The sequence below is a fragment of the Corapipo altera genome, unplaced genomic scaffold (genome assembly GCF_003945725.1).
Source record: "Corapipo altera isolate COAL_440 unplaced genomic scaffold, ASM394572v1 63, whole genome shotgun sequence".
Classification (NCBI taxonomy): Eukaryota; Metazoa; Chordata; class Aves; order Passeriformes; family Pipridae; genus Corapipo; species Corapipo altera.
The window spans coordinates 4,377,249-4,403,963 of record NW_020884928.1 but is presented as its reverse complement, the minus strand read 5'-3'; the positions used below and the strand labels follow the sequence as shown (position 1 = coordinate 4,403,963).

Here is a 26,715-nt window from a genome sequence, read left to right as displayed (position 1 = left end):
ACTCAGAAGATTTTTTTTTTTTGACAGAGGTATGCTGTTTGACTCCCATGCCTGATGCTTACATTCAGTTGGCTTTGCTCACATATGTTTGGTTATAGACATAATGCAGTGGAGCTGTAATCTGTTTTGCTTCAGTCAAATTAATTATCACTGAAATGCAAACTCTATCATTTCTGGTACAATTAAAAATTTCAGAAGTTCTCATCTAAACATAAGGACTTCGGAGCCATGGTAGGAAATGGATTTCTGGCTGAACTGGTAACAAGACTGAGAATTCCAGATCTTCCAGTACACTGTAGATCTGTACTGAAGATGAAAAGGCACGTTGAACATGGCTGCTAAGTCACATCCTCAGTCTCTTTAATGAAGTGCTAAACCAAGAAGTACTCTTAACAGTGACATTGTGTTCTATCACAAAAAAAAAATCAAACTAACAGCGTCACCTTTTCAACTCAACTGCCTGTAATGAAGTCTAAATACAGGAATATACTTACATGTAAGCTTGTTGTGACTCAGAACTAGCTGTGTGATATGAGACAACGTAACTGCAAATAAAGAGAGAAAGAAATTAGTTTATGGACATGGCAACTGAGAGTTTGTATCTATTCCAGCTGAAAATAAAATAGGAAAGTTATTCTCTCCACTCCAGTAATTTCAGATTCATGTGCACTGTCACAACAAACAAGACAAACTCAAGACTAAAGGACACATCCAGCTACTCCTCTGTCCCCATTTCTGTTACTGCATCAAACACGACTTGGAGAGCTTCTACTCACTGATACAGCAGCCCCTTTCAGTAACCCTTGAAAAAGCTCATGACATAACACAGGCAATTATAACCTATTAGCAGAATGAAAGCAGTCACTCACAGGCACCATCAGATCAGAAAGTTCAGTGCAAAAAAAGCATCACCACAGTTCCCTATGCAATTGCAGGTTGTAGAGGAAGGAAAGGCAGGGAGGAGAAAGGAAGAAACATTGTACCCATCCTAAATTTCTACTAAAATATGAGCACTTTAAGTACTACCTGCACCACCTCACAATATAGAACAGGAGGACAGGGAAAGAAGCCCATAGAAAGTCTGTAAGAATATTGTAGGAAAGCCAGCACTAAAGGAAAGACAAAAGCAGCAGCCTCCACAAAGAGCTTTAGGCTTTAAAAGGCATGATGTAACTACAGTGGCAAAAAAGACCAACACCAACTCACCTCCATATTAAAGAGTCAGTATCTTGCCACAAGTACTACGATAACTGGGCTCTTAGCAGGTGGGACCCTGCATCACTGCTGCCCAAAGGACCCCCAACACCCACACTGAACTGTGGGTGCAGGGACTGGGATGTCAAATTGGGCAGTCAGGCACAGAGTGGATTCTAAAAGAACTTCTGCATTATTTCTTTTTTCCCTTTTTAGTTGATGGTTCCTATGGTTTATTAGAGCAGAACAAGGACCAAAGGTGTCACCACACTTCTGTGGTCTTAACTAGTTCATTCCAGTTTTGCAGAGCTCTGCCAGCTTCACAGAAGAATCCAAAATTCAGACAATCTGTTCTTTACTTTTTCAGAGTCCATAATGAACTTCATTACATTAAGACCATCAATCCCCACCAAGTGCCTTTTAATAAGCAGCTAGAATGACTTGAGAAACTACATGAGGAAAGCTCAAATTTAGTTCATATAACCACCAATATGATAGGACTTTCTTAACTCTTTTCTGCTCATGAACTACCTCTTCCATGAGGATATGACTTCTATGAATGATTATTTGTTAATGCTAAGGCTAGACATGTCCAAGGTATCAAAATAAAAGAAACTTTTCAAGGTAGTGACAAGAAATGGTAATGTCTTCCCCTCCCCACGCTCCACTAAGTGAAACACGCATTCTAAGCATACAAATCAGAATGACAACTCACATGGACTAAAAAAAGTGCTGAGGATTTGCTGTTTCTGTGCTCAAGATGCAATTCAATATTTAAAAGAAAAGCATGCCAAATAATATTTAACTCATACAAGAAGCCAGCTTATAAGGAGACATCACTCGCATGCAACTTATTTGCACCACAGAAGTATAAAGTCACTGAACTGCACCAAATGCTAGACAGCACCACACATGCAAATACCTGCTCTGGATCACCTATAAACTGAACAAAGAAAATTAAGTATTTACTACTAGAAAACAGAGATTGACCCTGATTAATCCATGGTGTCCATGGTGAACCTTTCCTGCCATGATTTCATCATGTCTATATATAGGAAGTGTGGATGCCTACTCAAGGGCAATAAAGCTTCGGGGATGCAGACCTTGGTCTTCTGAACATCAAACTCCTCATGAATTTAAATACGAGAATAAATTCGGTGCCTATTTAGTTTTAAAAGGTAAGCCTGCTGACTACACCATCAAGCCATGTGCACTGCTGGCCTTTAACAACACCAGCTTACAAGCATTATTCTCACTACTCCCTCTCCTTTTCTGTCACATTACTTATTCTTCAACTGAGACTATTTTCAGAAAGGCTTCTTCTCACATACCTATACAAAATAGAACAAAGTCCATGTCAAAAATTTCAGGGCCAAAATCTCTAGACATTTCAGTCTGGACTTTATTGTCTAAATTCGACTGAAGCCTAGACATCTTGTCTGAAACTCCACTACCTCAGTCCATCCTGATGGACAAAGAATCTCATTGCATCTTTGACCAGCAACAACAGGCCGACATCCCCCAAAGGAACAAAAAGGGCTACATTCCAACACTATTTGGAAAAGAGTAAAGGTTTAGGTGTCTGTGCTCTGGACTGCCTCCAGCAGCAATTTAGACATATCCAGACAGAAAGATTCTTCAGTCTTGAAAGGTTCAAAGCTACTACCAGTTCAGAGATAGATTTACAAGTATTTTAAGAAAGAGAGCCTAGACAGAGAGTGGCACTTGATCACTCCTCACATGAAGGGACATTTACTCACTTACATTAAACTCTCCTATGTTAAACAACCAGCCCCTGCAAATAACATGGTTTTCCATACTCCACCACACACCTCCTCCTGTGAAAAGGACTATGTTGTGGGAACAGCTGACTGTGGTTTTCCTCATCCTGTATACAAAGCCAATTCTGCAGGACAACTAAACTACAAACTCTGATAATTAAGACATGTATCTTAAGAAACTAATTAACATCCCTGAGTAACATCTAGAATGCTGAAGGGGGTCTGGTGGGGCCATTTTGGTTTGGATGCACACAGCCCAGATAAGCCTAACTAGCAGGACATGCTAAGATCACTCAACAGGTCAGACGTATCAGCCTGAGTACCAGTCTCCTGAGAATAAAAGGGAACAGAGATTCCCACAGGGAATTGCTATGGCCTCTCTGTGATGCCACTGGAGATGCTCCTGGCCATTGCCTTGGTAACATTACAGTCATTAGAACACAGGCAATAAGTTATTGTGATTTCAGGAATGCACCAGATATTCACGCAGAAGTTTGAGAGTCAGGATAATACCTACTGCCAATTTACTTGCACAGTAATTACAAATTCTCATTATGGTCCCAGTCCCACTATTGCTTCAAAACAGAACAAATCAAAGGAAGAATATTTAGGCTCTTCCCTTTTGGTCCTAGCATCATGCCTTTTTATATACTGCTGCCACGCACTGCAAGCTACCTTTACATAAAGTATCTGGATGACACTACTCAACCTATTTTTTTTTATAAAAGGAAAGAATAAACAAACAAAAAACCTCCATCCCCCTGCCAAAAAAAAAAAAAAAAAAAAAATCAACAAAAACCCAACTAAACCCAGGGTAAAATAAATTACAAAAAAGAAACCAAAAAACACCCACAAAACAGGAAGACCCCAGCAATCTTGCTGCGCCAAGATAAGGCATTGTCTGTCCCACTGGAGGAAGTTAATGCAGGATGAGCATTTCAATATTGTTACAGTAGCTTGCCTCTTCATCTTCTGTGCTTTGGTTATTTTAGAAATGAACAATTATATCAACACTAACTTTCTGATAAATAATTCTAGGCATGTTACTTCCTACCACACAAGCATGTACTTTATGCAAAATACGAATATCTTACAGATGGAACAATAACGAGAGCAAATTAACACTTACAGAGTAAATCTCCCTGACAACAGAGCAGATGCCTCAAGTTATTTGGGCAAAATAATTCCTTAATTCGTAGCTTCTTCATATCAGCCTCTTAAAAGACACTTACATTAGACTGGTCCATACTCCCACGAACAATTCCATAGCTGTTGATGGCTGTTCAAAGTTCTACCAATAAGTGCTCTAAGAACTGCTAGGCTAGGGGAAGGGCACATCATTCTTTATGTGCTGAATTTGCTTGTTCACCCTACAGGGTGCCTATTGGCGTTCTCTACCATTACCTGTCCATAGTGGGTGCCTTATAAACAAAGGTCATCTATTTATGCCATAATACAAAATAAAAAAAAAAACAAACCAACACCACAGAACACTTCCACAGGGCAAGATATTTTTTAATACTATTTGTGTATGCAGGATGCACAACTATAGTGCGTATATGTGCTCACAAATGGTATAACATCTCTTTTATTATATGCTGGAATAAGAACAGTCTTTAATGCTTGAAACTGTTTCACGTGGTCTTTGAATTAATATGACAAGCTAAAGCACAGAACATTCAGATCAAGGGATATTTTCTGTCTCAAATGAAACCTCTTTCCTACAGAACTTCTCTGAAAAGAGCTTTCTTGTATTACAATTCTGAAAGCATCAAAAATTTACGTGCTCTAAAAGCCTGTAACACAATTCTAGTCTGTACTTTAAGTTATTAGAAGGCAACATGGAAGTACCTGGATTTGAGGGACATTCCAAAAATAGAACTCTATTTCTAATGACATTAATGAACTCCTGAGCAAGGAGTGGTTAAGGAACTACTGAACTTTTCTTTGGGAATCTGAATGCCACATTATAAATAAGCTGGTAACTCCACTCTTGCTAAACACAAAAGTGGGAAGAGATATAAAGGTTGCCAAGATGTAAAGGTCTAAGCTAGCTTAAGACAGCTTCAGATACCAAGTGTCAATCTCTTTTCAGATAGAAGTATTGCATCTTGATTTGGAAAGAGACATTGGTATTTGACAGAGGCAAATGTCTGTTTTGTATCTCCCACAGCTGCTACAGAGGGTGGAAGTCAAGGCAAAAGAAAATACAAATGGTGACTGCCTTGTACTGTAGCAAGTAATTCATTAGACTGAAAAGAGAAGCCAGAAAAGAATTGTATCCAAGCCCTTTGCTCCTCTCTGCCCCCATATAACACCAGTTTTCTATGTCACATTTTGTTGGGTTTTGTTTTTTTTTAAACACACATGACAAGAATAGGTCTACACCTAAGGAGAAGGACTGGCCCATCGAACAGATGTTGCATGGTACACTGCTTCCAAATCCTTGTGCTTGCAGTAACTCTAAGTGAATTAAGTTAAGAAAGCTTAAATACAAGTTCACTAGTCACTCTGCAGCAAGTACTCAGACATGCAGTGGGGCAAGGCTTGTTCCTTTCCTTGAAGAGTAAGGACTATAGCGAGCAGCTTACCTTTAAGAGTTACTGGCCCCTGTGGTAGAGGCATTTACCATCACTAAATAATTACATGAGACAAAATCTTTATCAGGGGTTATTGAACACAATAACTTAGGCATATCCTCCAATTACCAAGTCTTTAAACCTCAAATAGCTAAAAATGTTCCCTCCAATCATAGTCTAAACTTATGCTTATCTCTGAACCTCTACTAGTGGCCCTTCTAAAAGACAAAATGCTGTGAAAGAACAGTTGCTGGGCATGAATAGTGATGGTTGCTTTTAACAAAGATCTTTATTTTGTGAAAAAAAAAAATTTAAAAAAAGTTGCTGAAAAGGCAAGCTTTAACACTGCCCTGGAAAGATACCCAACACACCAAGAAAGGAAGGTACCAGGTCAGACTCATTTAGCTTCCATTCCAGAGACAACCAAAATACCCAATCTATACTAAAAAAGACCACCCATTCAGAGTCAGATGACAGGGTTTGAAAACAACACATTTAACATTTTCTCAAACCGTTACCAAAAATTCCGAGGTAATACCTATTCATTGCCTTTTTAAAGGCATATCTGGTAGAAGGTATTCCTCATCCAGAAAGTGAATATCTTGACTATAAAAAAAACAAACAAAAAACCAAAACCAAACCAAACAAACACTAAAAAAACCAAACCAAAACAAAAACCCTGTCAGGGAGCAAAGTAACTGAATAATAAATTAACTTAACAGAAACCAGTCATCATTTCCTCCTTTCCTAACTTTCATCTCAAATTGGAGAAGGGTCCAAATCCCCCATGCTAGATCAAGTCACTCAGTGTCCACGAGGAGTATCTGCACACAGACTTCTCTGATGCAGTGCAGCCTAACCAGGGTACCACGAGTCTACACTTCATGTAGGGAGTTCCCTGTCAAAGACACCTCAGATGCTTAATTAGCAGCCTGGTATCAAGGACCATCCGTGGACCACAGTGTCCCACCTTGTGGTCCCTGGCTCTGCCTGAAAAACAAACCCAAAACAGTCTTTGCACAAGAAAAGCTTTTTTTCTTTTTAGCATTGCCAACATGCTTCAACATTATCTTTTTTCCCCACCTAAAGATCAAAGCTGACTAATTAATTATGTGTTTAGTGTTGATAACAGGCGCCAAGCCTATTTAACAAAACTAACTGTTACAAATACTCTGTTGCTGCCCCACACACTCATCATCTATTGCTACCTGACAGGTATAAATATAGTTCTGAAAACTGATCTGTAGTTAATGTGAGCTAAACACTACTTTGCCTCAAATAACTGCCCGTCCAATAGAAATACAGTGAAGCTTTCTATTTAATGTGAGTTCACATGTACAGTCTTTACAACATCATCTTCCCAAAATCACACACACAACCCAGACACAGGCAACATCATGTGCATTTTTAGAAAAAGCAAAAGCAAGGGAAAGGCACCTGACTCTTCATTTATGTGTTCTCCAGAACTGTGACAGCATGCTGTTACTGGTATCTTGCATTTGACGTAAATTAACCACAGTAAATGCAACATACCAGCAGCAACATCCTGTCACGGTTCAGGAAGCATGTGCAATCATTTAATATCTGAAGTATCATGCTGCTGCATTTGTAATACAGTGCTACTGTCCTCTCCTTCAGAGACCAGCCACGCGTAGTCCCAGGGTGATGTCACCCTATCCCTTCCCAAAAACTCTGGAGATGCTGCTTGGCTGGTGTTTTTGTTTCAGTAGCAAGGCGGAGAGGTGGCAAAGTCTTCCCATCACTCAAGTGCCAGAATGCCAGCAGTGCGACAGGGAACGCTGAGCGCTGCAGGTGCCGGGAGGGAGCCCCGGCTCCCCACGCCGGTCCCTCCGGTGCAGGGCTCCCCGGACATACACGGCTCCCCGCGGTGCTGACGGGAGCCTGAAGCGGGGCGTGTTCCCCTGCCCCACGGATCTCTTCCGAAGGCCCCGGTGCCCAAAGCGTCAGGTCTTCCCTTGCACAGAAGAGGCTCGGGCGACCACCCCGGGGCAGCGGGGCCGGGGCAGCGGCCGGAGCGGGGCGGGGCAGCCAGTCCCCCCCGGCCCCAGCCCCGGGCGGCGGCCCCGGCTCGCCCGGGACAAATAAGGAAGTTTCCGCGCTGTGCCCGCCCGCCAGTACCTACACAGGCCAGGCACGTCCAGCATGCTGGAGATGCCCCGGTCGCACATGTCCACCTCGGGCTGGTTCTTCTCCCTGCTCTCCTCCACGATCTTCTTCAGCGACTTGGACATGGTCTGGGAGGGGCAGAAACGGACACCGTGAGCCGTGAGCCGGCCGGGGCTCCCACCGGGACAGCGCCGGGACGGCCCCGAGGGGTCCGAGGGCAGCGAGCCCGCCCGTCCCGCGCCGCCGGTGGGTCCCGTCCCGTCCCGTCGCGCCCGCCCCAGCCCAGCCCAGCCCAGCCCAGCGGAGCACTGGCCGGGATGCCGGCCGCCCTCCCGCCTCCGCGCGGAGGGACAGGCCCGCCGCTGCCCCCGAGGGGACTTACCGCGCGGTGGTGCGGCGGGACGCGAGGGGATCCGGCGGGACACGAGGGGATCCGGCGGGACACTAGGCAGGACACAGCGGGATCGCAGGGGGAACAGCGGGAGGATCCCGGCGGATCCCCGGTCGGCACGCGCCCGCCCCGCCCCGCCGGGCCCCGCCCACCGCCTCCCGCCCCGCCCTCGCGCGCAGGCGCAGCGCAGCTCCCGCCCCGGAAAGCGGGGGCGCGCCCCGGCCCGGAGGGAGCGGTCGGGACAAGGGGAGTTAGAGCCCTGAGAAGTTGGCAAAGGCTTTCTGAGGGAAAAGACATTATCAAAAAACCCAACCAAGCAAACAAAAGGGAACATTGAATCAGCGGTTTCCATTTCTTGAGGTGCCTTCGTGGATTGTCTACTCAGTTCTAGTTGCAAACCGAGTGACAAGGCTGGACCCAGGTTCTGAGCACTTTTAGTTGATCTTGTCACACCATGATGTTGGAGTCACAGCCTTACTGCCCAGAATGTATTTATGCTGTAACATCTTTGATAGGAGATAAGAAGCTCCTATTTCCTGTTGTTACACAGACGTGGAAGCTCAGAGCAATTAATGACAAAATCTATAAAATTACCTGTTGAGAACCAAAGCTTTGAATTTTGCATATGTGCTCCATGATGTTAGCCTAAAATAATAAGCTAGCCAAAAGATGATGAGCAGGAATGTGCCTAAGCCAGCAAATAACAAACTTTCTGGAGGCAAAACTTCAACTTTACCTTTTTTAGGAATGTAAGGATTTAATTATGGGCTGCAGAACTGTAGCATGTTTATCCCTAGATGGTGTTTACTACCTTGAGCCTTTCCTGTAGCTACAGGCTGCTTTCAGGTCTTTCTTACAAGACACTAGTGGAAGACCTTCCTTTTATCTGGATTTCTCAGCACAAAACACACTGTCACTCACATGCACAAGACAATGATATATAGCTCTTTTTTGTCTACAGGAACATGAATCTGGATCCCTCTTCTGTCTAAGAAAATGTCCTGACTGTCACCAGTCAGTTGTCCCAAAGATGTAGGTGCTAACATGTCTGCAGTTCTTATTTCAGGGAGAATGATTGCAGGCTTCATTTAGTAGCAAAGGCTCAGGCAGATTTATTGTCTATATATATGGTCCTAACTTCCTTATTCCAACAAACAGCACATGTGACTATAACAAGATACTCATTTTGTGGCTAATGCTAAGCTCACCTGGCGCTTCTCTCTGTCCCGCTTATGCAGTGATCAGAACATTGTATGTTGCCTAGATATCCACATTCTTCCCCTACCATAGAAGTATTTAATTACTCCTCACTTAATAAACATATTTTCATTACTCCCTTTTGTCAGGATTGTGGTTTTTTTTTTTACCATCCACCTAATTTCATTATCCTGTTGTTATGTAACAAGTTCATCTATCACTCATGCCTTCTGTGCAACCTACTTTGGTTCCTGCTTGAGCAAACCTTTTGTCTGAGTAAGTGCACAAATCCATACCCCAGTCAGATCCGTGCTGGGTTTGGCAGAGGAGTTGCTGTCGAGCTTTGCTTTTAAAGTTTGTCAGCATCTCGTGGAGCACTAAATACCAGTTGTCTGAGAAGGAGTGGGAAAGAAGGTTCACAAGCCACATTGTCCAAGGGTCGGGTCATTTCTTGGTCGTGAAATATTATGCACATTTTCCCTCCAGCAGTCAAACTCGTGAAGTCATTTCCTGCAGGGGGCCTATGCCACTGCAGTAAGCCAGCGGCTCCTCTCTTATCCCCCACCACCTCCTCCCACTCCATCAAGTTCTTCTGTAACCCCTTTAGCCCCAAATATCCTTAGCTCCTGCTGTATACCCCCTGCTAGAGGCTGGTCAGCCTGTGCCTGGGGACCAGCCAGTGGAGCCCTCCCCACATGTACAGTGCTTGAGCTCACAGTACAGGCTTTTCCAATTTAGACCATCAAGCTACTGATTTTTTGCTTATGAAACAGCTACAAAATATCTTTGCTATCTGTCAGATTTGTTCTAAATCTGTCACTTGGCTTAAATGTGAGATGAGCAGATGCCTAAATTCTTTGCAGAGGCTGGTGTATGCCTTCTGTCCTTAGGACAGCAGGCTAAAGTAGGTAACTATGAGGTAGATATATGGCCAGGACTGTATGACAGAGCTGCAGCTGCCCTGTAGTGGTCAGAGGAGGGAAAAGTTGCCCCTGCAACAGTGCTCCCAGCCTGCTCTGATCAGGCAGTGAGTGGCTCCCACTGCTTCCTTTCACTGTGCTGGGAAGCAGCAAGGGGATCAGTGGCTCTGCCCCTGCCCTTGCCCTCACTGTCCTTGGTAGTTCTTCCAACCAAGGAATCAAGGTTTTGCATTATTATTCTATTTTTATCTTTTTTCCCCTCTAAGAAAAGCTATGATAATGGACAACATTAATGCAGGGTTAGCATGTGCTCAAAGCGATACAACAGCAACATGCCCCTGCAAAACCACTTGTGTACTTTTGGGCACTGCTACTACAAATGTATCCATCACCATTACACTAAGTAAGTGTGATAAGTGGCATGCAATATTTATTTTGCTGATCTTTTTCTTATAAAAGCAAAATTTGGCCTCTATTTTGATTATCATTTAATAAACATTTTAAACATTTACTTGTTAGTAACCCTGTATTGTTGCAGTGGTTCTGTATTATGAACAGTAGTCAATCCTGTGAATTTTTGTTGCATTTCATTTAAATTAGGACTGCAGAATAATTCTGTAGTTTTAGTTCAGCAGTTGACAAAAAATAATTATGCTAAATATGTTAATTCTGATGCCTAGGACACTTATCCTGAGTTGTTATGGGAAACTTAGCCACCTCCTCCTTTGCTTTATGAACCAATTGAAAACTGTTTTTCAGTCAAAATTGCTTTGAAAATTTAACTAAAATTAGCTAATGTTTTAAATTGACCAGCACCATGATTTCTAGCATTTCAGCTGAATATCTTCTGTCTCCTTTACTTCAAGTAACTATAGTCCTAACAATATTTCACAGTGGTATTACTTGTTATTTACTCTTTATAAAGAATAGTCCTGTCATGTGGGAAGGGCAATTAAAAACATTGTTATGGACCTTTTAGTTCTTATTCTTCAAATCCTGGTCTTCAGAGGGCCTACCGTTCATATGCAACTGCCTCATAAAATTACCTTTATATAAGAATAAATATATATACTAACATGCAGAAGATGATTTATGTATAAAATGAAAACATGCAGGCTCTAGGAAGTGAAAATATGCACTTCATTATCTGTGCTTTGTCATTGACAGGGAGAGGTTGTAGTTGTGCAGGTATTATAATATGGACATGCAGCATTCACGACAATGACATTATCTATAAAATAGCAATGTGCACAGACATAAAAGCAAAGATATTCATGGCAGCATTGTGAGTGAAGCTATAAATGTTATTAAACACAGATTTTTTCTTTTGAATTGTACACTGCAAAAAGCACATAGAAGTTTCATGGAATAATTCTTTTTAGATTATCTGTTCAGTTCTTCTGTTTGCATTTCATTTTAAAGCGTTTTAAATTACTCCTTACCTTCCAAGATAGAAACATGGCTTAGCACTAGCTCTCTCCTCTAAGGACCTCCACTTTAATACTTGTGCAGTTGGTACTTCTGTTGTAGTTCCTCATATAAAATGTTAGAGGACAGCAGTGGGTTACTTTGTTCCTGTTTTTTTAAAAGAATGGGTTTGATAATTTACTCTAATTTTAGACTTTGACTATTTTTGGCGAGAGTCAGTTGGGCTAGATCAATTGAACCTTGTACCAGGAGCTTCATTCAACAGTCTTCATGAGCACAAATTCTCTGCTGGACTTTTTTTTTTTTTCTCTAAATAACCTCATTTTACTAATTTGTAAATTTAAAGATGCACCAATCTAACTTATTGTTAGACTAAAAAAAAAAAACTTTAAAATTTCTCTTCCTCCCATTCCTAGTGCTCTTCAGTCTTTTATTCTGCAGAAGTTCAACGATTCTATAAAATTTGATATTGTGACCAAGGGTCTTGCCAAGAGCAAGTATTTAACATATCGAAAGATGTCCAATAGCATTTAATCTGCTTTAAAGAGACACATGTTTTTTTTCTTAGTGAGATCAGCCTTTTTGAAGTACAGATCTCAGCAAAGTCACCAGTTCAGCTAGAGTTGCCCTCTAGAGCTTAAGGCCAAAGGTTGTGTTACCAGAATGGCCTCATGCACATCACAGGCCACCAGATCATGTCTGCATACCAGTCCCTAAGCCAGCAGGAGGCCAGCCCCAGTTCAGCAAGCATGGGGACTGGGGTGTCCTTGGGAAACTTTGTCTTTAAACTGTATCACAAGTGACTGATACCAGTCTCAAAAATCCACTAATGAACTTCATTCATTAAAACCATGTACAGGTTTCTGTTTGTCAGTTTATGCTCTGTCACACTCCTGACAAGGCCAAGGTTTAATGTGAGAACTTATTTCTGACAGGACTGATCCACTTTTAACAGGAGCAATCAATGTACCACAGAACACTGCCTGCAGTGGCAGGGAGTTGTTTGGAGAGACATACCCTTCCCTTTCATCTGTGGCTTCCAGCCAAGCTGTGCTCCAGGCTGCAGCAGAAATGCAGAAAAGGACAACATTTTTGTCAAGCCAATTCTTGCCTAAAATCTGATGTTTCCATTCCAGCCACCCACCAGCAAGCGACAGCAACCAGACATTGAGGGGATTCTCTACCCTGCACCAACTGTGCCAAATCCACAGGGATTCATAGGAAGATCAGAGCCAAAACAGACATTCATAGCCCTGTGATGCAGGAAGAAATACAGTCCTTCTTATCTTTGTAGGCAAATAACTCAATCCATGCTTGATTGCACTTGGAGTGACTTACACATTGCTGTCTTTAGAATTTATTTTGTGGCTTCATCTCCAGGCAGTTCAGATGTTTCTTTACTGCTTGCTATCCCCTGTAGTGAGTTTTAATAAACAGTATGGACAAAGATTGCATCATCCTTTAATTGCAAATATGCCATCAGTTTGGAAGTGGACTCAGAGCAAAAGTTTTCTGGACTACTAAACGTAAAATGTTTTATTTGACATTAGGGTCTTTTATGTTTTCCCTTATTAGAGGAATTTTTTGTTTTGCTAGCAGCTCAGCAGGACAGATGTCTGCCAGTTTGATCCCACACCAGGTATTTCTCCTTTTTCCATTTTATATTTAGGCATGTTAGCAGGAGTACCACCTGGACACAGGCTCAGTTTTTCTTAGTCCTTGTACACTTTTAAAATGCTGGCTTACATCTCATTCTGTTGGCCCATGGGAATTAACAGGTTTCTCTCTTTCTAACTTACCGTCAGAGGATTTTGAGTTGTATTTTGTATCTTGTCTTTTTTGCCTGCTTTGTTTTTTCTACATTTTATTTTAACCAGAGTGGCTGCTCAGCTGCTATAAAGTTTTATGTGTTTGTGGAATGGTGGCTTTTTGGCCTTCACTGTGAAATCTTCAGAGTTCCTAGATTTTCTTAAAACTTCCATTTATACTTTATCATCATTTCATAATTAATTTTTGCTATTGTCACATTAAGGAATTGCTTTCACTGTGAATGACTCTTTGTAATAGTTGTGAAGTGAGAGTTCTGATAAGGCCCATGTTCCTTTGCTGTGGTGTGACTTTCTCTTGCCTGTCCATCACAGCTGACATTCAGGAAATGAATTGGTCATTCGTTCTGGGTTGTGACAAAAAATGTTTCATGGTGGGAAACAGTATACCCTGTATGCCCTGTCAACAATGTCTTTTATGTTTGATGTGTGTTAGCCCAGGGAACGGAAAATTTAATTGTAGTCAAAGATTAATTGATATTTCTATGTCTGCCCTATTCTGAAGTTATATCTGTTTTATAAATGTCTAGGAAGTTGCCTAAAAGTTGACTAAAAAGGTGACATAGTTGGTAAAGACTCAGAAGTTTTTCATATTCAGTTGTAAAATAGATTTAGAAGCCTGAAAATGTAACCCAATAAGTATAATTACAGACATTTGTATATATTGAACATAGGGCTCTGATCCTGACATTACTTCCTAATGTGGTTATAAGATTTAGAACCACATCACGTCCTTGCTGTGTTAAACTTCAGTAAATGCTCAAGTGCTGATTCGGCCGGGTTCTTGTATCCGATGCACATATTACTGAAAGTTCTTCAGCACAGTTATCTGTGTAAGAGGCTGTAGGACAGGGGCATTTTTTGGAATTTCTCATCTTATCTAATTTGAATAAAACTTGAGTTGACATTTTCAGAGGCACTTGGAACAAAACCACATAACTTCAGAGCAACATAAAGACAATTTCATATCTTCGGTCCTCTTATAAATTTCATGTTTAAGTTTTATCCTAGCTAATTCACTTTCTATAGCATTAATTGTAAAAGTTTGAAATTATGTAGAAGAATATAAAAAATATATTGCAAAAACTCCTTTTCCCTGGGTAGATAATAGTTTATTGTCAGTACAACAGGAGATCACTTTTTTCTTTTTTTTTGACAGAATCCTAAATTCATAACAGTAACACTTACAGTAACTTTTAAAAGGCCTTACTTCAGCTGCAGTTGTCATCACTGGATTTCAAACCTCCTTTATAATCTAAAGTCTCTTCAGTATAGCAAGGAATGGTAATATGTATTTCTCATAAACAGTGTTCTAGCTTGCCCAGCTTAACTGGAATCCTGATGGTAAAGTCACATATTCGGCATGAAATTTTATATAGACTTGATGAGATGTAGCAGTAAATGGAGCGATGTTTGTATCCTAAAATTCAAGACAAGAAAAACAAAAAGCATTAGAGAAAGTGAAGATCTTTTGGAAGAGCCACTGAGAGTGTTAAAACTGAGGCACATATTGGATCATAGATTGAAAGAGGCCTCAGGTCTGTGGTAGATACTGCTGCTGCATTTCTCCCTCAGGGTATTGCAACTATTTAAATCACAAATACAACTAAATATGGAGCAAACTAGCTTGATGTCTCCCACTAGATGTCACTGCACAGTCTGAATTGGAAGGCTTCTAAGGTGCTTCACATGCTTTGCGACTTCACTTCCACTCACGTGGAATTCATACCAGAATTAGGGAAACAGTCTTGTATATCGAACAATAAATAATCTTTTTAACCCCTTACAGGCTCACAGACAGAAGGCAATACATACCATCCCACAGTATGGCCCGGCAGGGGGGTAGCTGGCATCTGGCCCGTTGTAGAGGATCAGATAGTTGCTGCTGCAATCCCCTGGGTCATCTATGCTGATGAAATCAAAGTTCACTGTGACAATTCGTCCCTGGGGCACAGCAAGGGTCCACTCACAGTCAGTGTTGTTGGGGTAAGTTGCTGGGTAGCTGGGACTGGCAAAAGAGCCAGTGGTGCCGTATAATGTTCCTCCACATCCTGGAAGCAGACATTGTTAACTGGCCTAGAAGGCTTAATTTCACAAAATAATACATCATTTAGTACATTAGTACAGTATTGGTAGTAGCACTGAAAAACAGAGACACTGTGAGCTCTAACAATTAATGTGAATAACAGCACTATTCCAATAAGAGACAAAACTGAGGGTCTAGCTTCAGCAGCCTGAGAAAAATATGCAATGGGCATCACTGAATATTAAAAACCAAAGTGCCTTGGTCAGTTCAGTTCCCAGCTACTCAACTAGAGATGAATTCTCTTTGACTGTTCTTCATGAAAAGTAGTGAACCCTCATCTGATAGAAAAATATAGAGAACAACTCAGAGAAAATAGTCGTATTCAGTAAACTAAAGGCCATTTATACAAAAATTCCATCTTCAACAGTGGGCAGAAGCAAATGACCTGGGAAAAATGCAAGTTTATAGAGTAAGAATGTGCAGGTCATGCCTCAGATTGCTTTCACAGTCTCCAAGAATTTTCAGCTCACAGCTCTCAGAGGTGGAATCTTTCTATTCAGTGTTTATCAAATGTCTTCCATGAATTTGTGTGGGTAGTTTTTGAATCGATGTAAATTTGTAGTATGCTATGGGAAGGAGCCCCACAGCTTAACTGCATACTATGTCAAGAACTGGTTTGTTTAGTTTGTTTTGAACCTGCTGACTCCTGGCTGTATCTGATGGCTTCTAGTTCTTCTATGGGAAAAGTCAATGAACAGTTGATCACTAGTTATCATCCAATACCACTCAATTTTATAGACCTCAGTAGTTTCTTAATTAGACTAACAAGTCTCAGCATCCTTCATACAGAAGCTATTTTTTATGTTGAGCCCTTTGTTAATCCTAATTTTTATAAGAGGAGAAGACCAGAACTTTGTACATCATTCAGTTTGTGTATGAGCTATGGATTTATACAGTGGCTTTCTATTTCTTCTCTCTCCCTTTCACAACAACTCCTATCATTCTGCCAGCCTACTTGACCCTTAGTGTGCAGTCAGCTTTTCTTTTTATGAAACTATTTTACCCCTAAGATCTTGCTGTTGAGTACTAAAAGTCAACTCAGTGCCAATATTTTTGTATGTAAAGTTAGGGTTGTCTTTTTTTGACCACATTCTTCATCGACACTTTCCTACACTGAGCTTTATCTGCCTTTTCATCATTAGGCCATTCAGTACTTTATGGTTACTCTGCAGTGCTTTTCATCTGGTCATGAGCTTTCCTACCTCCAGTAACTCAGTGTCATGAACAAACTATTACCCAGCTGTTCACTGCCATTTCATAAGACATTTTTGAGTGTGTCATCACACATTATAGTTAGTTTATTGTCTTGGGGCAAATTTCAGTCTTCTTCAGGCTTAGCAGTGCCTAGATCCTAGGGCATATCACAACTGGACTAATAATGAGGCAGGCTGAGTCACCACCACCGCTGCCACTCTGTGGATTCCAAGGTAGATGTTCCTGACATTTTCTGACCTCTCAGTGAAAGAAGCTGATCTTCATCTTAAGTGGACTACATCCTCTGAGGCTGCTAAAGTCAGCATTAGAGAGAGGTAATTTCCTCCATCTCATAAAATGAATCTCACCCGGCTGGTCTTGAGGAGCAACTACCTCTCTCCAGTGACCAAATAGGGTGGACTATGTTCTCTGGGGAAGGTTTAAAGTGTTGATGAGGCAGAGTCCAAAAATAGCAGAATTCCATATTGCTGCATTTTCCTTCTATGTAGAATTACTTTGTAATTACAGCCTTACCACTTGATGATGAAGTCCAAGTAATTTCATATCCATCATGAGCCCCTGAAAAATCACTCTTGAAACGAAGGTAGACAATGTAGTTTTGGGGGAAGATGGGACTGGGCACAGTGTTTCCACAGAACCTGCCAAGTAGTGGTGATTGCACATCACTCCCATTTCTGACCTTCAAGGGACACAAAAAACATTGTCAACGTTAAATTCCTATGCCAGGTACACACCAGTACAATTACTCAGTGACACGAGCACAACATAAAATGACAATTATGGTATACATTCAAGTCACTACATAGTTTAATACTGTTGTTTTTACTATTATATATTCTTGTATAGAAGGAAAAAAGACCATTAACTGGTCTGTCTGAGTTTTGTAAGTAATTGCACAGAATAAGTATCATCAGAAACAAGCAGCTAAATTTTATGATACGGTACGTCTCCTGACTGAAGAAAATTACTTAAATAGTAGCTAAGATGTGCTTTTGCAAACCTATGTTTTACTTTTCATAAGAAATGTTAATATTCCAGATAAAAAGATTAATTCTTTACCCTCTTTTCCCTGGTCACATTAAGACACAGATCGTATTACACAGCTCAGATTTAATTTGATATTTTTCTGAGCTCCAGTAATGCTGATCCTCAGATCCATTTCTTGAGACAGTAAAGAGGAAATGAAAAGAGAACTAAATAATGATTCTGCCACAAATATCTGATTTTTCTCATCTGACCAGTGAAGGAGTGAGGATTGTGTAGGAGAAGGATATGCGTTTTATTGACACAAAGTACCTTTGCAAGTATCCTACACTTGTCACTAGAGCTCTTTTTTTTTTTTTTTTAAAGAAAATTAAAAATGCTTTTTTAGGAAAAAAAATATCAAGCAGATGTAATCTACTACTGGAAAAAAGCACTCATGTTTGTGGCTTTCTGTTCATGCATGAAGGTTAATATCAAATGCAAACTATTCCAGACTGCACTGTTAACTGGGTAACCTCAACAAGCGCTAGGTAAAGATGAGTTAGCTAGTAATTAAACTACTTATTCATTGGTTTTGGACTTACTATAGTGGGTATTGTTTAATCTCTTAATATAACACCTCAGTACCTTTCACCATAAAACTGTAGCAATAAATTAGTCCCTTATGTCAGTTCAGCTCAGACTTGATCAGAGCTTATTAATATCCTTTGAATTCAGCACATTTTGACACAGGCCCACAAAATATGTATACTTGGCTTGATACCTCTAGGAAATCACGTGAACAGTGGATACTGTCTTCCAAACTGAAAGCATGGAAAAAGAGAGATATTGTGTGATTTGGGGGAGCTCGTAGAATGATAGAACAATCCATATTATTGGGGTGATGACCAGGCCATCCAGGGCTCTTCAGGTAACCAAATGACTGATTATACTCTCTGCTGCAACCTTGAGACAGAAAACCAGAAACATGTAAGGATTTCAGATCTCTGTATTGCTTTTCACTGTATGGCATAAACAGAGGGAATAACAGATATATTTTTTTAGACATTTCTTCAAGCTTACCTGTAGCTTGATAGGAAAATCTGACTCCGTTATTAATCATATATTCATCTGACTTGAACGTCACGATGGCAGTGCGATCGTAAGAATAAAATTTGGGGATTGGAAAAGTTTCAGTGCCACAGAATCTATGGACTGACCCTTGGCCATGCTGGAATTGAATACATGTCACAAGTTACTTAATTATATAATTCAGTTTTCTACTTCCTGAACTTGAGGTAAATAAATCTCTCAACACCTTCTGTACAAATTATGCAATTGTATTTCAAAGTTCTCGTGGAAATCACTAAATAATGTTTCAACATTTTATGTTGAATTATTATGAGAAACATATCAAATGCAACAGGTATTGTCATGGTAAAATGAGAAATAATGAAAGGAGTTTTAGAATAATGTAATATAAGAGACATAAACAGTTGGGCGCTTTTTTTGTGGTGTTTTTCACAAACACTCTTCTTGGCATGACTATTCATTTTTACTATGGTTCTTGCATGGAAGGAAGTAAAATTAGTTTATGGAAACTCACTGTTGGGCAGTATTTTCTGAGTGTTAAGTTTGGCAGAACTGCTACTTGGTGCAACTGGGAAAAACTGTGTAACACTCACCCAGGTCTAATTCAATCTGTGCACAGTGTGCTTCCATGAGGTCTACGTACCAGTTAACCCACCTTAACTGGGGCACAGTGTGTAACGCTTTGGATGTGCTTCTCATGCAGTATCATCAATCAATCTATTACCAAATGCTGGGTTTCTCCTTCCTCTCTTTCCAAAGAGGGATGAGAGCTGAATGTGAATGTGGAATGATATCACCTGTAAATTTCTTACTGTTGGTGAGTCCTGGAGCTCTAGGTAGTTCTGAGAGCAGTCCTGGCTGGAATGGAGGTGGAAGGCCTCTACCTCTACCCTGACTTGCTGTTGTGGAGGGGCATCAATGACCCAAGTACAGAGAGTAAATGGTGGATATTCATTCGGAAAGTTAGGAGATGTTGCAGTCAGGGATGTAGAAGTTGCATTATATATTCCTCCGCACAGGCCTGCATAGAGCAGTAACAAATGCATCAGAGTGAAAACTTTTTAAACTGGGAAAAAGTATTTTGTGAGGAAAACTACACTGGTCGATATACTTTTGTATTTACATCTGAGTCTCTAGAAGGAGAAAGAAAGTAAAACGCATGCTAATGTTGCCAATGTACATCATAAAACTCAAATAAATGTTTGTTGCCTATTTGTTAACAATCTGTGAGCGTTCCTGTTTTGCACTCCAGACTGACAGTTACCTTACAATCAGTCAAGACCAAGGAGAATTGCACTGAGGTCTAGCAGAGCTGCTTACAGATGCTGTGCTATGGACTATTTTTGCCCTTTCCTGAGCCTTATATCTATGACAAATTTTGATGAATTACTATTTAAATATAAATATCCACAAAAGAATCACAACAATATATATGCATACATATATATGAATACGTACGATCCACTGTGACATAGGTAGCATTGAAACCCTCCCTTTCCACAGAATTGTCTGTGATAAATTTCACAGTCAAGGAATTACGGGTAGAGAGAAAAGGAGCTGGCACTGTAGATCCACAGAATGTGCCAACTAAATTGTCATTTTCATTATCTCCATCGTACAGCTGAAAGAAGAAGAGTATATAAGCCATTAATAGTTTAGGCATAACAAACAAATAAAGAGAAATAAAATTGTATGACCCCTCCTTTTTCTTTTACTTGAAAGCGCAGTACGTGCTCTTGTGCTTTAACAGGATGTTCTTGATGACCATAATTATTCACTGCCATATTAACTAATTCTGTTGGACAGTAAATCTCATTATGGAACATTCTGGTTCTGTCTCAGCAAATCTATCAAAAAAACTATTATATTTTAATTTGGCAGTCTGATTTCTTTATTATATGTGAACTCAAAGTGCTTTTCAGTGGGAAGGTTGATTTTATTCATCAAAATGTATAATGAATTCCTAGTTTCATTGAGAATGTCTAATGTTCAGGGATCTGTAACACTCCTTGGTGGAAATTGTTTAGCAGCATTCTGCTATCTGATGTTTTGTATGCTCATCTCCAAGAAAATAGCTTCCACAGGTAAGCAGTGAGCACCAAGACTTGCATATCCAAAATTTTATGAATTCAAGATCTTTCAAGCATATGATAATGAATATGCAAGTTTACTTTAAAAGTATTTGAATTTTGTTTTCTGTGAAATAAATACCAATTTATATGGGCAGCCTAAGAAGCATGTCCCCATAACAATGTTAAAACTCTTATTGGTTTCCAAAAAGGCAGAATGACATCTGGAGTAGTAATCCAACCCAATGAAAAAAATTAATTATGTTAAGCAATTTAATTTCTCCTTAAGACCATTTTCTATTAATTAAGTTAGCCTCGTGGAGAAGATAATGGAGTGTATCCCACTGGTATTTTCTTTTTAAAATACACAGATGTCTTACTTTGACATAATCATATCGGCAAATCTGAGCAGTCCGTGCTTCAAGCACAAATGAAGTGAAGGTGAGGTTGATCAGTTTGTTTACAGGTGCGCTTATGGTCCACACACAGTCCAGATTTTTCTCATATCTTCTGGTCACATTGGAGACCGGGGGGCCAAAGGTATAAGCTGAAGCTGTCAAGTAACCACCACAGCCATTCTGAGGTCCTGTTGAAGACAGAGAAGCTTTTTAAAAGCCATTACTGGCATTTATTTAATCTTCAACTCTTTAATGTCAAGCCAGCAGCTTTTTTTTTTCTATGCTACAGTTCTTTTTACTGTCCTGTCTTGCAAGGATTATCTCAGTGATGAAAAGACTTTCAACACAGAGAGATATGAATCACAATTAGATTTCATGGAGTGAATTAAGAAAGGCTCATGTCTTCTGTTAAGTATAAAAACAGTATCTATTTTGAAAATGTAGCAAGAGGTTTTTAAAAGGGACTGTAGGAAGACAAAGGACAGAAATGAAACAAAAGAGCAGTGGTCCGAAGGCCTTTGGACGGGATTCTTGCCAGCCAGTGAGAATATTTGGTCAGTAGGGGGCACTGGGTTGTTGGCTTTGAAAATGTGGTATTTTCTTGTTTTGGCAATACAATGGCGTCCTAGGGGGATTGAATTTGGCAGCCTGACGCTGGGACTCGGACTCATATTCATGAATCTAGCTAAAAGGGACTTCTGGAAGCATTTTGCTTGGTGGGAACTTACAAGCCCTCTGAAACACAGGCTGCTTCTCATTTGAATCCCACAGATTGGGCTAAATTCTGGACTTACGTGCTGTGAAAATTCAAGCCCTATAATGTCAGTAACATTGAAAGAACTTAACTTTGGAGAAAAGCAGTTATTAGGAGATCAGAACCTCTTTATTGCATCGAATTACAAACAAGCAAAAAATACAGACTACTGAAGTTTTGTTTTTTTTTTAAGTTTGATTTCTACAGACAGGACTGGGCTAGTAAATGTTATCAATCTATTTTCTTCCTTCCCCAGTCTCTATGGGGTCCCCTGGTTTATACACTTGGTTTTGGGTCCGATAGTTTTTGTAAACTTCACAGAGCGAGGCAGTACCTGCAAGCAGCCTGTTGTCTCCCACAGCAAATCCATTTACAAGCATTCCATAATAAATGAAGCTACAGCTGTGGCTGAGCAACATGAGCAGAGTTTCAGAATTTCATCTGCATATGTAAAATATGCTTGTCTGGCACATTCAGTGACTTAACCTTGACATGCTGTTACATTTCCAGACATATAAAACTGTGCCTTACTTGAACTACAGTATTACAAAAGATCACTCTGGGGAAAAATCAGCATCCAAGGATCAGGATTGCATCAGTAACCCAGTGCTGGAGAGAGCCCTGTCTTGGAGACTGTAATGGTTAAACCAGAGTGACTAAGGCTAAATGTCATCCTGCTCTACTAACCAAAGCCGGAAAAACCCCACCCTGCAAAGAAGTTTGCTTAACCCCAAAATCTTAATAACATGTGAATTCTGCTTTTGCTAGAGCTAAAAATGATCAGAAGAGACTTATTACCAAGTGAAAAAGCCACGAATTAGTAGATTATAGTCCAGTTTTTCAGGCAGTTAATGAAGTTGGAAACTAGGAAAAGTGTTAGCGTTCATTCCAGTGCCACTGCAGAAGGCGAGAACAACAGCAGGGGAAATGTGAGCAATAAATCACTTTCTTACAAATAGTCTAGGAAGGAGGAAAATGTCAGACAGGAGGGTGCCTGAGCCCTAAGAGTGCAGTTTCACCGTATTTTTTTCTTTGTTCACCCTTCTGCATGATTTACTCAGTCTCCCTGAAACAATCTTGTTGGAGCCATTTCCTGCTCAGCATTTTGAACATCGTCAACTAAACATAACATTAAGCATATAGACGTCAGTCATAGATCATAATCTAGCTATCCAGCCCTGCAATACTGAGTCCAGACTGATATATGGGTCAGACACTTACAAAGCTCCCCTTCACCTTTTTTAAAGTTAGAATTGCTAACTCTTAGATATTAAGATCATTGCAGAGATGCCAGTCAGACCATGGCAACAGGAGTCAGGGAATTGCCACAGAGCCACACAACAGGAAGGCTCTCAGTTCTACTGAATTGTACTTTCTTTGAATATCAAATGGACCTTTGCAATGGTGAACTTCACTGCTAGCTGTGCAGCTACAAAGTCAGCTCAGATGACAAAAAATACAGATGTGAGTAAGCTTTGTGTGTACAGCATATGAAATGGACCTGACAGAGAGAGAAGCAGGCCAAATTCCCATTATCAGAAAATTAATTCTAGCTAGTATAGTATAGCCAGTAATAGCTTCTAAGGGCAGATAAATTACTAAAAGTGTGGTTTATAGTTAATAAAGATGAGGTTTCATCATTAGCTTTCACAATGCCTGCCCTGCTTAGCTGCGGTAGAGTCAGATGCTTACAGGACAGTACATCATAAATACACCTAGACTGAAAGCAGACCAGATATCAAGTAGCCTGGCATCAGGGCAAATAAAGAGCAGCCCTTGTTGAAAAATCTATCCATCTTGGTGCTTTTCAGTACTGATCAATGTTACATCTGATTGCAACCACTAGAAGTTACACAATAGTGAAGCAGTACAGATCAAGGGAACACCCACAAGTAAATAAGAACCAACTGCTTAACAGAAGGGAACTTGTGCTAAGAGAAACAGTACTGCACTGCATTTTAGCCAGGACACAACACAATGTTTTAAAAATCAGCACCACTTCTGAATAGAAAGCCGAAGAGTAGCCATCTTTAATGGAAAGATATTCATCACTGGCTAACACAGCCAGAAAAAAAATGTAGCTAAAATTTATGCAAAATCTGGGCCTGAGAAGTTTGGTAATTTGTAGAATAGACTCTTAGATATTAAAAGCTAAACTTGATTAAAATTATGAGAAATGTACCTTGTAGAACAGTTTGTATGCCAGCAGATGGACCAGCTATATGGCTGACTGTTTGTTTCAGTTTCTGGTTTCTTATTTAAAATAAAAATCATAAGGTCATCATAAATCAGATGGCAATCTTGTCTTCCTCATAAACAGCTTGCCAGAGAACACAAATTATCAGAAGAACTGGGGCACACACTGTCATCACTAATTGCTTTTGGAGGGAAGCATTAATGAAACTAAAAGGCTGAAGGACCATTCAGAAAAGAAGGTATTGAATGTTCCTTATGGCAAATAAAAATAATTACAGCAGAGACCAAGCACATGTTTCTCTGTTAAGAGTTATACCCTCTAGATATGAAATGAAAAAGAAGATAAATCTTTGAAGCTGCCTGCCTTTGAAGCACAGCCAGGGGTAAGGTTCATTTATACAGGTATGGGTGCAGTGTAAGGGAGCTTACTGAATAGTTTGAAACCACTGAAATTTCAAAACATAACAAAGTAATTTTGCTGCCCTTCCCTTCTTAACAAGTGAGCACCCCAAATAGGTACTAGAAGGCAACAAAGTTCAAAGAACTGTTCTAGTTCTGTTTGAACAGTAAGGAAAATCCTCTCCCAGAATTTTGAATCTCATTTGGTTTTACCTAGAAGCATCCCTGGAAACTCAAGACTCCTTTCTGATCTGAACTAAAGAACAGAATACCCAAAGATTAACTCAGTCAAGACTAATGCTTCTTTCCTGATGGGTCTTATTTCCAGTGAAGAGGAGTGGCTGGATTAATTATGGCAGCAATAATTATCTTGTAGATTGGTTGGATCATGGCTTCAAACAGTAAGGCTCAGAAGGACAGGGCTGGATAGAGGAATTGTACTGTTCTACTTTGTCTCCAGGCTGATACTAAAGGTTGCTAAACCTTTGCAAGCTGAGCTGAGCTGTTCCCATGTTTGGTAATTGCTGCACCAACTTTGTGTGGCTGCAGGGCCCTGGCAGAAGTGCCAGTCCTGACCACAAAGCCTGAAACTTTTCAGGAGATCTCTGAAAGCACAGGCCCCTTTTTAGTCTATAGACCAGCCTTTATGTAGAAAGGTTTTCTGACTGGTTTGATGGCCTGGAAATGGTACCAGCAGTGACATTTAGGACTGCAAAGCCCCAGTATCCTGCTTTAGCAGGATTTTGCAAATGCAGTCAGATGAAGTTCATATTCTTAAGTTTTTTTGGGCTGATACCAAATATAACGGTCCAGACATGCTCTGTGCTAAGCCTGCATAACTGTAGTCTATGTACTGTCCTATCCATCTCCTTGATGCTTGTCTGGGAGACCAGAGGCAGATATGCAGTCTTGCCTCATTTTAGCACTTACTAATACTGCATTAGAGTCCATATTTGGCATCACAGTGCCCAGGCCTTTGCAGCTCTCTTGTGATGTGAATCAGAATTGTCTCCTTGCCTCTTTTTCATATGCACCAGAGGACAGATTTTCAGCTGAAGAAGTCATGGATTTCAGTCAAGCTAAGACAATCATGCCATTAGAGAGTTTACTCACAGTTGTGTGATGTGCCATTAATCTGAATATCCCATCAGCTTCCAACCATTTAGTCACTAAAAAGATATGTAATTCTGTCTGAAAATAAGTTTTCACCTAATTTTTTCAGATCAGTCAGAAATATCTTTTTTGAATGTCTGCCTCTCTTGTCTGTCCAAATTGAGCATGCAAGACCCCCTTATATTTATTTTGCTTTGGAAGAAGAAATCCTTCACTGGAGATATTCAAGAACCATATGGATGCAATCCTGTGCAATGAGTTCTAAGATGACCCTGTCTGAGCAGTGAGGTTGGACCATGTGACCCAATGTGGTCCCTTCCAACCTGAACCATTCTGTGACTCTCCAATTAAATGACTGACATTTCTGAGAGGCATTTGTAGACTATCCCTTAGCTCAACACTTGTATTCTTTTCCAAGATACCAAAGAGATCTGTTTCAACACTGCAAATGCTTTCTAAATTTAGTCAGATTTCAAGCTGATGCATATTTTTATATTTGAGCCCCCAAATACATTTAGAAACAGTCCAGGAACTGTGACTTAGGAACATATATTCTGAGCTTGTCACAGATGTTTTTATTTTCATGGACTATAATAAGATCAAGAAAAGATATTATTAGCCACAATTTATTCATTATTTTAATAGATTAAACTAATCATAGTTCATCCATGACAATGTAATGAAATGTGTAATATATTTGGCAAAAATTGTGTGAACCAAAAGCCCAAAGAAATTTCTACCAGAAGACCTGTGAGATTCAGACAATTTGCTTCTCAGCTAAACCCTCTGCAGCATCAGGTTCCAAGTTCAGGTTGGATACCTTAACATACGCCCCTGGAAATCAGTCCTAGTGGGCTGTGAAATCTCTGCCAGTCACTGCTGCATGAGAAAATGCAACAGCATTCACATGCCACAGTCAAGGACACATTCTTCTAAGATTTTTTTTTTGTTGGAGGAAGAAAAGTTTGAAGGATGCAGCTTTCCCAC

The 26,715-nt window shown here is 40.3% G+C and overlaps 2 protein-coding genes across 5 annotated transcripts in view; both read right to left on the bottom strand.

The window, feature by feature from the left end:
* RSU1 (Ras suppressor protein 1) overlaps nt 1–11,936 on the bottom strand; it is a 104,826-nt gene extending 92,890 nt beyond the window's left edge. The window contains exons 1-3 of one of the 3 annotated variants that reach the window (XR_003530188.1): nt 11,632–11,936; nt 7,698–7,809; nt 495–545 (exon numbers count right to left, since the gene is read on the bottom strand). Coding sequence is in view for 2 of the 3 variants with exons in the window: in XM_027658657.1 (XP_027514458.1) it covers nt 495–545; nt 7,698–7,809; nt 11,632–11,649 (181 nt within the window). In the remaining variant the exon portion in view is untranslated. Of the gene's footprint in view, nt 1–494; nt 546–7,697; nt 7,810–8,063; nt 8,217–11,631 lie in introns of those variants that run through there. The other 2 variants (XM_027658657.1, XM_027658658.1) reach the window with 2 other exon arrangements.
* A 2,597-nt stretch (nt 11,937–14,533) lies between these two features.
* Nucleotides 14,534–26,715, bottom strand: part of CUBN (cubilin) — a 142,063-nt gene continuing 129,881 nt past the window's right edge. For both annotated transcript variants that reach the window (XM_027658655.1, XM_027658656.1), the window contains exons 60-67: nt 21,249–21,454; nt 20,258–20,420; nt 19,612–19,820; nt 18,791–18,938; nt 18,492–18,673; nt 17,258–17,423; nt 15,259–15,494; nt 14,534–14,863 (exon numbers count right to left, since the gene is read on the bottom strand). In XM_027658655.1, coding sequence (XP_027514456.1) covers nt 14,756–14,863; nt 15,259–15,494; nt 17,258–17,423; nt 18,492–18,673; nt 18,791–18,938; nt 19,612–19,820; nt 20,258–20,420; nt 21,249–21,454 — 1,418 coding nt within the window. In that variant the 3' untranslated portion in view covers nt 14,534–14,755. The remainder of the gene's footprint in view (nt 14,864–15,258; nt 15,495–17,257; nt 17,424–18,491; nt 18,674–18,790; nt 18,939–19,611; nt 19,821–20,257; nt 20,421–21,248; nt 21,455–26,715) is intronic.